Source organism: Lepidothrix coronata, unplaced genomic scaffold (genome assembly GCF_001604755.1).
Source record: "Lepidothrix coronata isolate B3197 unplaced genomic scaffold, Lepidothrix_coronata-1.0 Scaffold33, whole genome shotgun sequence".
NCBI lineage: Eukaryota > Metazoa > Chordata > Aves > Passeriformes > Pipridae > Lepidothrix > Lepidothrix coronata.
In genome coordinates, this window is record NW_016690213.1 from 3,279,634 (window position 1) to 3,291,098 (window position 11,465).

Sequence of the window (11,465 nt, forward strand, 5' to 3'; positions counted from 1 at the left end):
AGGCTTTCATAATCTTTCTAGCGTAACCGTGTTCTAGAGGGAGAAAATTTGAAATCGTCATCATAATAATAAAAAAAAGCATTTAATGAGTACTTTGTATGAAAGTTCATTTTGATCTTGGTGTTGATATTGGTATGACAGTGGCCTTGAACGTTTGTTTTTATACACACTGGTGAATGTACTTTTTGAGAGGAACTAATTAACTGATTGCCTGGTCAAGAACTTCAGTTGTTTTGATTAACTTGAAATTAAAGATTATGTGCTCCCTAACACCAACTGGAGAACAACAATCTTATTTTCTCTTATCCTTACGTGAAATGTAATTAATTTTTTCAAAGCTTGAAAGGGCCAGGGGAGAAAGGAAATAAAAGAGAAAATTCTAACCAATTTACTGCAACAGAAACGAGATTATATTGTAACTCTTGCATAATTTTCTCTAATGCTATCCCTTGCCTGGAATGAGTGTTGGGGGCTAATAAAAGCAGAAAAACTAGAAGTTCAGAACTAGTAACAACATCTGTCTCTGCCCGGGCAAAAAGTATTATGAAAAACCATATCCTTTTTCCATCAGGCTTCACTGTTCTTCAGAGTTTATGCCATAGGAAATACAGTTTTTATACCTTGTACATTTCCTGAATGTTTTTTGACTGCATGTCTTGTCTTTAGTAAAGGAAACATTCAGTGGCATATTAGGAAGGAGCCTGAGAAAAGATATGAACTTAAACGCATTGATAGCTTAAACTCATTTCTGACTGGGGAAACACAACGAACAAAAATACCATTTGAGCCCTTGAATGTTCCTCTGTAATATATGTCATTAGCAATTGTCAGATATAAATATTTAGTGGGAAATCTTATGTCTGGCAGCATTTTCCATGCATGAATTCTTATTTTTTTTTTGAGCACTACTCACTTTGTACACTAAGAGATCAACATGAATTTTCAATTTCATCCCACCTATGTATTTTATCCTGAATTTATTCTAAATAACAGCGGAATTACATCTAGTAGCATGCCCTTTAGTTCTTCATTCCCACCAAAATCAATGCAAAAAAAATGTGAAAGCCAAACTGCATTTTAGACCCTGAATGAAAAAAAACAGAAAAAAATAGGTAAATATTTATAGGGACTACAAAGATGGATTTATAACCCTATGTGCAAGAACAACTAAATTCACCATAACCCTTGTTTGTTTCTAAGATGAAGGAAAATAGCTTAGCTCTAAGAAAGATTTATATGTGACTCACTCAAATTCAATGTCTTGTTTCTCCTCTTCTTGTTTGGTTTTATTGCATCAGATTAAAGGAATCACAAAGGAAATGGCTCTTGCTGTAGCATAATGAACTTGCAGTACATAATGAACTTGTGGTAGCATAATGAGCACTGGAATTTTTTGTTGAATACATGAAATTTCTCCTACTGAAGGGAGCAAATGATGTGGATCGCAGTGCGGTGAAATTTGTGTCATAATGTGAATATAATGCATTGCATATGAGTGTAAGAATTGTTCAGAAGAAATAAGGCCCTTGTTTTTCTTTTTTTTTGGGCTGTTATGTTTTTATGACATGATTTCAGGGATCAGTTCTGTGTTCTGTTCTGCTGGTCTTTGTGGGTGCAGCCAGTCCCTTCCTTACTCAGTGGCTGTGCTAGTGGTTCCCTAGTTAGAGGGTACTCCCATGAATGTGCAGGACTGTGTGAATTGTAGGAATATTGCAAAAATGCTATCAGTGATGTGGAATACTGGTAGTAATTCATCAAGAAAATAGTACTTCTTCCTAAGAGAACATGATGTTGAATATAAGCAAGATAAAGTACACAAATTTTCACCTTTGTATAATGTCTTCTATCATATATGTTTTAATCAAAGTTAGTTATTCCTGTTGGTAGTCAGTTATGTGGTAAACACGATTCAGATTTCCAAGATTAATATATTTGTCATGCTGTATTCATGGTATATTCATCCAAAACATTAGCTCTCCTCATGTATCATAAAGCAGATTCTCTTGTTACATCTGAGTACTTGCACTTGTTGCACAATTACTCCAGGTAAAGGTTTAAGAGAAAATTAATGCATTTTTATTGTTATCTGTTATAAAATGAATGCAGATGTATTGCAGTAGCTCTATTAGGTAGCAACTGGTGATTAAACCTAAAAACCATGGCAGTGATTAAACCTAAAAACCACGGCAGTGACATGGTGGTATAAACCTCTACTTTTCTGCTTCTGTTTAGGTTAGCAGCAGGTCCAAAGCACTTGTCTTATTTAGTGACTTTTATTTAAAAAGAAAGACAGGCAGAGTAAGGATCTGTGAAGTGAGAAGTATGGATTTTTTGAAATTAGTTCAATGCCATACTTGGATGAAAAAGTAAGTCTCGTATCTCATTGCTTGGGATGCTAGTTTTTTGCTCTGAAAATGTTAATTCTCTCCTAAAATCAACGGGTTTCTGTTTCTGAACTGCTCAGTTCATAGTATTGATTCATATCATTGATTCAATATCTCTTTGTATCAAATGGCATTAGAGTTAGTTAATTTACTTTATAAAGACCTTTAAAACCTGTGGATAAAGTACATTGATGTTTGTTATTTGTTATCTGACCCTAAGGTACTGGCTGGAGAAGATGAGGTTGTTTTTGAGATGTGTGTAGGCTGCCCTTTACTGCAGAATTATTTAATAGAATTATGCTTATTCTCAAGCAAATACCTTTCCCTTTTATTATGATTTCAGCATGCTGCTCCCCATATCCATATGACCAATGGTAAGGCCTTGCAAGCCAGTGCAAGTGCCATTAAGACAAGTACCATTCCAGTGATCAAGAGACAGAGGCAAAATTGGCTTGATGCTTCAGAAGATGGTTTCTTTATAGCTACAGAAGAGACCAGGTAAGAAAAATGAAATCTTAGCAGGGAATGAGGCTTCACAGCATATGTGTTACTGATCCACTATTTGAATAACAGTTTTTGACATTATTATTTGAGGTTGTGTTACAGCAAAGAGCAGTGTTATGTCAAAGCTTATGCCAAACTTAGCATCTTCTATTTACTAATATTATCAGTATTTCATTAATAAGACTTAGAGCTACTTCTCTGTGGCAAAGATTAGAACCTTTTAATTATCATTAATTGTCGATCATATACAGTGAGGTTTAAGACACTTCTGATTGTTCAATAAAATATAAATGCACCCGCAGTGTAGGTTATACTCTAAAATTTTCAGAACTTGAAAAATAGCACACAGTGGAGAAATATACAGCCAATAACATCTTTTCCAGACTAGAAATTGATTTCCTTTAAAAACAACTAAGATGATAATCTTCTTCAGCTTTTCATTTACAGATTAATTGGTAAAATTTAATGAGCTTTTGCTTTTCCCGGTAGAGCTTGATATCACAGAAGAATCACTAGTTTTCTGGAGGTTCCTTTTTATTTTTCTTTCCCTGTTAAGATCTGGCTATTCCCTAATTTAATTCAGACTAAGATAAGAAGTTATAGTCTGTTTTTGTAAGCTGTGCTTGCTGGGCCTGTTGTTTAAAAACCTTTAATATCTTGCTTAAGCAAGGGGATTATTGCAGTGAGTAACATCAGACCGCTTCTCACTTTTGTGATTATTTCACAAGCCTAGAAAAGATGATTGTTGAAGAAAAATGTAAATAATAAAAGAGGGAAGACAAAGAACATATGCAGATATAGAGCTAACGAAGGAAAACATACACATTTAATCCCATTAATGATAGATTCATCTAGGAAAGTTAACATACTAGCACATGACAATTTGATGGTTATTTCAAGATCAATTAAATATGTCACTTCATTTTGCTCTAGTATGAGGAATGCAACAATTCAGAGAGAGTGGTAGGAGGCTGATGAACTCTTAGGCTTCGGATTCCAGCCCAGATCGATGGCATTCACTATTTTGAGAGTTGTTTGATGCAAAGAGCTTAGTAGTATCAGACTAATCCCTAGTGATTATATCCTGAGACTGGTAACCTTTTCAAGTTTTAGAATTTTCAATTTAATTTTTTCCCAATTATTATAGAGAGGTGCCTGTGAAAGGGTGAGATGAGTCTTACACTGACAGTGACTCCCCAGTGATCTTGGAGGCAGCCCAAACAACTTACCTAGACTAGATGTTTAAATTCAAGGTGGTCAAGGTATGGTGAGACGAGGCCTGCCTTTGCAAATCCCTCAACCATGATAGCTCTGCTTGTTCTCATCCCAGGAAATCCCCCTCCCTGGATGTAGATACCATATCTAGGCCAGGGAGCAAGGCAGAACTAGCACTGTGTAAACAGGGGACTTAGGGCTCTGCATATGTGGCTCTTCTCCAAATAATGAAAAGCTTAAAGAGTAACATTTGAAATCTCCTGGTATGGGGAACATAGGACAGTTAAATCTCACTGATACTCCTCAAACAAGGAGGTTCCTGAACTTGTGCTGCTGCATCACTCTGACAGGTGCTGTTGCAACACAGCAGGGAATGCTCAGGGACTGGCATGGGTTGAGCCCTGCCAGTACAGCTGTTTCTGCTCCGATAGGAGCTGACCTCATAGTTTGATGCCAGTACATATGATGCCACCTTCCTGCTGTGAAAACAACACACCAAGTGTTAGTGCCTCTCTCACATAAATCTTCAATGCTATAACTAATGGGAGACAGCAACTTCTTATCCTTTGGAACTCAGTTTCTGTTCCTTCTCTCTCACAGGGCTTTTCCTTTTTTTTTTTTTTTTTTCTTTTCCTGTCCCCATCCTGTCCCCCTTGATTCCTTCCCTATCTCAGGTGTGTTTTCTTCTTTCTAAGTTTTTCCTTTGGTTCCTTTCACCTTTACTCCAAGATTATTTAAAAGAGACGATGAAGCTTGTTCTTGTCTGGGCTCAAGATTGTCTCCAGCCTTTAAAGCTCCAAGTGGAAAGCACTGCCTGGTTCAGCTGCTAGGAATGTACTAATGTCCAAGATGACAATTGAACGCTCTGCTCTTTGGAGGAAGGTGGAGGAATACACTAGTCCCTGACAGCCAACCTGTCCTCTAATAGATCACTTAGCACCTCCATGATGGGTTGAATGCAATATAATTGCAATGGGAAGAGATATCTAGAAGGAGATGTTTGAAAAAGCAGCACACAATTTACCCAGTCCTGACATAGAAAGAAAAAAAAGTAAAAAATAAAAATCTGTTGCCAGGTTGCAGCCATTAGGTTCTGAACACTCAGCTCAGACATAATCACCCCATTTAAGGTAACAACTCATTCTTTAGGACACTTGTTTCGTGCCCAGTCTGTTTTATCATGTGAATTTGTTCATTAAAAATGCATATAAGAGAGACACGTGCTAATTATAGCAAGAGGAAAAAATATTTTTTAGTATAATTGAAGCCTGCAAAAGGGAAAATAATTTTTAGTTTGCAACAGACTGTTGATATTATCTGAGGAAAAAAAGAATAATATTATTGCTCCTAAACTAAATGAGGTACCAGTCTATTTCAAGTTAATCAAACCAAAGATGCACACGATCATTCTAAACATTATTATTCATCAATAGATTAGATAAATATATGTATTTATGACTAAAGATCCATTTTAGAAGATAATTTTAAAGAAATTATCATCCTTTTCCTCTCTGAATTTAAGCAGCAGTCTTATTTCTATAAAGTTAACTCTTGTGTATCTAATTGCTCACAGATTCAAGATATTTGTAGCAATGGGATGAGTAGGGAGCTAAATATTCAGAGCAGTGAAAATAATTATGGAAATTATATATCTTGTAAACTTTCCAAGGTAACCCTTGAAATTACCCTACAATTTTAGGGCAGTGCCCTTCACTCTGCACTTAGGCCACAGTTCAACAGTGCCTGCAGGTATACTTAAAATTTAGTATGAACATATGTATCATTGAAATACAAAGAGTGGAGTTTACATCTGAAGTTCAACATATTTTTAGGTGCTAATCTGGCCTTCAGAGTAGAACAGGATTGTATTTTATATAAGTTGTAATGTGCATCCTCATACATTTCAGCTTTTTTTTTTTTTTAAAGTGTTAGCTGTTTGAATGCAGTTTCCTCCCCTGTTGTTTTTCAGTATCTGCACATCTGGGAAAAAATGGCAGCATAATTCTCATTTGTATTTCCCTCTTTCTCAGCCCAGTTGCCTCTGCAAAGCCAGGCACTGTGCACATTAGCACAGTGCCTAGCCCCAGTTATTACAGTCCAGGGCTAGTCTGGGGAATAGACAGAGTTTTTCCATCTGCCTACGTGTTAGTGGCATGAAGGAATCATCCTTATGAATTTTTCTATATGTGTGTGCTGATCTCCTTCCTGAATACCCATCACCAGGCTCAGTGAATTTTGCCAATAAATATAGAGGTCCCCAGTTTTCCTATTTCATCTCTAGCGACAAGCTGCACTCTCCATTCAAAAACCTTCCTGATGACTTTGTGCATCCAGCTCACATGGGATTTCCACGCCTCTGTTCAGTCACAGGCTCACAGCAGGGATTAATCTAGGCAGAAAACTAAGGTGGCAGCTCTAGAACTCTTACCTTTTGACATTACATCATAATTTTATGTTGATCTTTGCTGGATGTAACATTTTTGTGTTTTTTTCTTTATTTGTACTATTTTTGAATGAAAAAGGAATTCTCATTTTGTACTGTGAAAAACTTGCTCAAGATCTTAATCTAAAGTATAAATCTGTTTACAAAATTAATTGAAAAATCAGTCTTTAAAGAGCCTCATGTTTATCACTGCTCACCAAGACAATCTCCTTATTTAATTTTAGTATACTTAAACATTAGTTGCTAGGATTGTCCTAGCACTAAGTGCATGCTTTAGGATTAACCAAAAGTCTCATAACTATAAAAGAATTTTATTCAGGACATTCTACTAAATGGGTGACTAGCTGTGATGTGGATTCTATTGTAGGCCTGGCTAGAGGTCAATGCAGGAAATTACCATATTCTGTGGAGTTAAATTCTTTATGCAGAATCACTGTTCTGGGAGCTAAATAATAATTGAAAAAAAATGAACAGTTCATATTATGGTCTTCATAAGTTTAATGAAAATGTAATATATCGGCTTAATATCGCTTGCATTATATAAGACATAACCATAATCTATGAGTAAAATTAATAATATAACTGTTGAACTGTTGGCTGTCGAAGTGAATGTATCTATTGATTAAAACTTTTCCTACCAATTCTAGGCATGCAGTGTGCATACAGTCCCTATATGCATGCTCTGTCCGTAACAGAGCGCATGTGCATGCTAATGATCATACTTGTGTAGGGGCAGCTGAAACACTGGTTGGTAAATGAATTATTTTTTTTTTTCAGCATTTGCATTATAAGAAATGTGTGGAAATGTTTGGCTGAATGCATTACAGCAGCAGATTCTATATGCTTTCCCTTCATGGGCCAAAAAGCATATTTGCATATAGATCTGCAGTTGAATGACTCGATGCTTGTTTCCTTTCAGTGCTGAAGCAGTTAGAAATCTTCTCACGGTAAGTGCAACTCCATTGGGAATGAGTTAACTGCAACTGCTAAAATTAGAACATGATCTTTAGCTGTTACCAGCAGACATGGCTTTCTTTCTTGCTGATAAAATGATTTGAGAGGCATCCCTGTGGCAGCATTATATAGGCAATTTTCATATTCCTCACTTCATGTTCTGTCTCCAAAAGGAAAAGCTTCCCTTGATTTGTTGAGATACTACATAAGGATATCACAATTGCTGTGATAATTACCTGATACCACTCATTTTTATTTATGCATGTCTCATAGCACACACAAAGAAGCTTAAAAACCAAAGTTGCATGTTCAGAAAGAAGAGAATGTGAGACTGATGACCAGCTTCTGCAAAATGTTGTCTTGCCATGCTGTCAGTGGTCTGGTTCTCTTACAGAAGTGGGGGACAGCCATGCTAGTGCTCACAGCCCTCCATGCTCCTGCTCATACTGCCATCACTCTCTGCAGTGTAGCTTTATCAGTGTAGACCCTAACCTGTACCTTTAAAAGCAAACTGAAAACAACTTCAGTGAACCCAAGGCAAAATTAAGAGTTGTGAATGATCAATGATCTTCCCCTTCTCCCTCTCATGTGTGTTTTAAATAAGGTCATGCACAGTGTTTGAGTTACCACTTGTAGCACATTGCTTGGAGAAAAGGGAAAACTGGAGGAGTAAGTCTTCAGTGCCCGGGGTCTGATACACTGTGCAGGAGTGGAGGTCTATATCCAAGTTAGAGTTCCAGTGCTAACTGCTCTTCTCCTTCTTCCTCTTCACATGTGCAATTTCTATCACAGAAATGTCCATGGGTACGTTTACTCTTTCTTTTCCAGTTGTCCCCAGATGTGCAAAAAAAATTGTGCATCAAAAAAAGTATTTTTAATATACACACAGGGCTGACCTCTGCTTTTCATAAAGATGAGGCGCTTTGATTTGAATTGGGATTCTGGTTTTTAACTACACCATATTTGGATCCAGGGCACAGTGCATTTTCATTTCTTACCTGCATGGCATTGTGGCCATTAGACCCCAGTCCTGTGACTGCCTGCAAGAAGATGCCTGGCTGCACTCTTGGAGCATCAGCTGCAAGCTTGAGAATGTGATGCACCAGCTCGCTAACAAAAAAAAAAAAAAAAAAAAAAAAGTCAGCCTCCAGGGATTTAATTTTCTGGTTCCTTTACTTCTCTTGTGTTATATAGTTGTCATACATCTTGAAAAGCAGGGATTACAGAACATATCCTTTAGAATTTTGTCTAATTCCTGCTGATAGGATTGCAAATATCTTATTGATTGGCCACAGCTGAGCACAGGTGAACTGACAACTATCTCCAGTCACTGTGACAATGCTGCGTATGGGGAATTTGGAGAGGAACTGTCCTTGCTACCATTCAGGAGATGTCCTACTTGGCTAGCTCCTGTTCAAAGTTGTTATATACTCATGAGAGAGAATAATAGTTTCTGGGAACTGTTATTTTGACCTTATTTAGTGTGAACTATTCATGAATGCTGCACACTGTTCACTGAGCCCTAGCTGAGGTACTGTGATACAGAATCGCAAGCGGCAGGGTAGACTCTAGATCATAATCTCTTGCCATTTCTCATTGAGCAGTTTTCATGGGTATTGCAGACATTTTCTTTCAATATTTACCTACATGAGTTTTTCCTCTTGGGCCTTTTATAGTACCTACTAAATCAAAGTAACGCTATTGTGATAATGAAAATGTTTGTTTTTAAAAGCAGGATCATTCCATGGAACTAAAATCAAGTCATTTGAAGAATGTGAATATTTTTTTAACTTAAGGAATCATAGTTATTTACAGGGAAAACATGTATATATAAAAAAAAATCTCAGAGCTCATTATAAGATGTGCCATTAGACAGAACTGGTAGGTTTGAAGAGCATATAGTGTTATGAGTTTTGCTTTATCTGTCTTCAGAACAAATAAAATACAATCATTCTGTTTTGGAGCTATGTATTAATCCTCTTACAGTTTAAAATGGAGTTTCAGTTACACTGTAGTAAACTACTTGTCATATTTAAAACTACAAGGTAGAGGAAGGATTTTGCCATGGTTGAAGTGCTTGCCTATGACTTGGGAAAATATGATTCCATTTCCTGCTCCCTCACAGACTTCCCAGGAGACCTCAAGCGGGTTTTTTAAGTCTGTAAATCCAAACATTTGTATACCTAACTCCTCATATCAAAATTAAGAAGGTGCCTCAATACTTTGAAGATCTGAAGGCAATTACCAGTGTACTTTTAGTTTTCTTTGCCTGAAGAATCAGACGCAGTGTTCTTCACTCTTTCACAGGGCTGTTGTACATGGAGCAGGTCAGGAGCCTTATAGGGTATCTTCTTTCAGAGAAAACTCTTTATTTTTACTGGTAATAAAGTCTCACTGAAATGCCACCCACAATAGTCCCGAAACTGTTGACTAAAACTGGATGATTTGTTAGTTTCAGAGCTGTCTCTGCTGATTAGCAGGTGAAAATTAATTAGCACACAGCTTCGGTGATGACTGCAGGGAGGCTGAGGCTGGGAACAGATGGTTGTAAATGACCTAGTTACTTCTGCCTGAAAAGTCACACTGTTGGCTCTTGTAAAACGATCTTGTCTGATGCTACCCTGTTGTGAGCAGAAATTCAAATATGCTGCCTCTCTAGGGTGGCTTAGATACCAAAGTATACTTTGCAATTGCGTGTGAGGTAGGAGCTTGAATGTGGTTAATTCACATGACTCAGCTAAAAAGCAATGGCACATTTAGAGGTGTTACTCAAGCACTTGCAATCTTCTCCACTGCCTTTGACAAAAGTCCTTTCACATTCAGATGGTAACTGCCAGAAAATTTTATATTTGGGAAGGGAAATATAGTTTCTGAAAAGAGCCAAATTTTATTGTCTTGGGAAACTTGTGAGGGGAAAAAAACCCAAATGAAATACAGGGTTGATAATAAGTGCATTAAGAATTGTCTGAACCACAGATGTTGGCGGAGAAGCTCCTGTATAAGCACTTGACTTTTCCATAAACCTTTGTTAGACCTTCCAGACCCAATTCAGCAAAGCTCTTAAATCCATTACTGACTCCCACTGAGCAACGTCCATCAGCTTGAGTACATCACATAGTCCGTAATACATCTTATAAATCAGATGTTAAATTGGGATGCCATGCAATTTTTTAACTTTTTTTTTTTTTTTTTTTTTTGGTTCTTGACAGATTTTGAGTTTCCTGTGGTATGGTTGGGCATTTTGAAAGGTTTTCCTCCAGAAGCTGTCTTTTGTGTTTGCACAAAGGATTTGATGTAGCTGAACCCAATCCTCTTTACCGGATGTTTTAACTGAAAGTCTTAGGGCTTAGCTTTTTGTTAGCTTGCTGCTTAGCTTTTCCCTAAATCCACATCCCCATGGGAATGTGTCATCTTGTAATATTTGACTGTCTTCTATTGCGGGAGTTAAAACCAATTTGGTTTTGAACAAGAAGAAATTTTGCTATAAAGAATCATCTTTGTATGGGAAGCCGATTTCTCTTTCAAAGCCTTAGGAAACATACAAAATAACAATAAAAAATGCGAACTTGTCTGACCAATGTAGCCATCTGCATCTTTAAGTATCAAAGAAAATATAAAACCAAGATTAATTATACATTTGTTACCTATAGCGAGGCTAGAGTAACACTAGTTTAGGGCTAAAATCAGTCTGTTCTCACCATTTCTATGCCTGTAACCACAGAGGTTTATCAATCATATTAAATCTTAGCTATTGAGGATTGTAATCCTCAAAGACTGCAAATATCAGTCCTCAGGGATATTTTTTGCTCTTTACAATTTCTATGCTATATGAGCAATACTAGCAGAAGCTGGACACAAGGTTAAGAGTTACTTCACTGAAAGGCAGAGAAATATACACCAATAATGTGCATAGAGACAGAGAAACTAGGTGAGTCCTGTGGTGAACACATGGTTGATAAAGTTAA

General features: G+C 36.9%; 1 protein-coding gene across 4 annotated transcripts in view; it reads left to right on the forward strand.

The window, feature by feature from the left end:
• Nucleotides 1-11,465, forward strand: part of MTA3 (metastasis associated 1 family member 3) — a 133,145-nt gene that overhangs the window by 108,877 nt on the left and 12,803 nt on the right. For 2 of the 4 annotated variants that reach the window (XM_017811765.1, XM_017811762.1), the window contains exons 18-19: nucleotides 2,728-2,882; nucleotides 7,324-7,486. In XM_017811765.1, coding sequence (XP_017667254.1) covers nucleotides 2,728-2,882; nucleotides 7,324-7,471 — 303 coding nt within the window. In that variant the 3' untranslated portion in view covers nucleotides 7,472-7,486. Of the gene's footprint in view, nucleotides 1-2,727; nucleotides 2,883-7,323; nucleotides 7,494-11,465 lie in introns of those variants that run through there. The other 2 variants (XM_017811764.1, XM_017811763.1) reach the window with 2 other exon arrangements.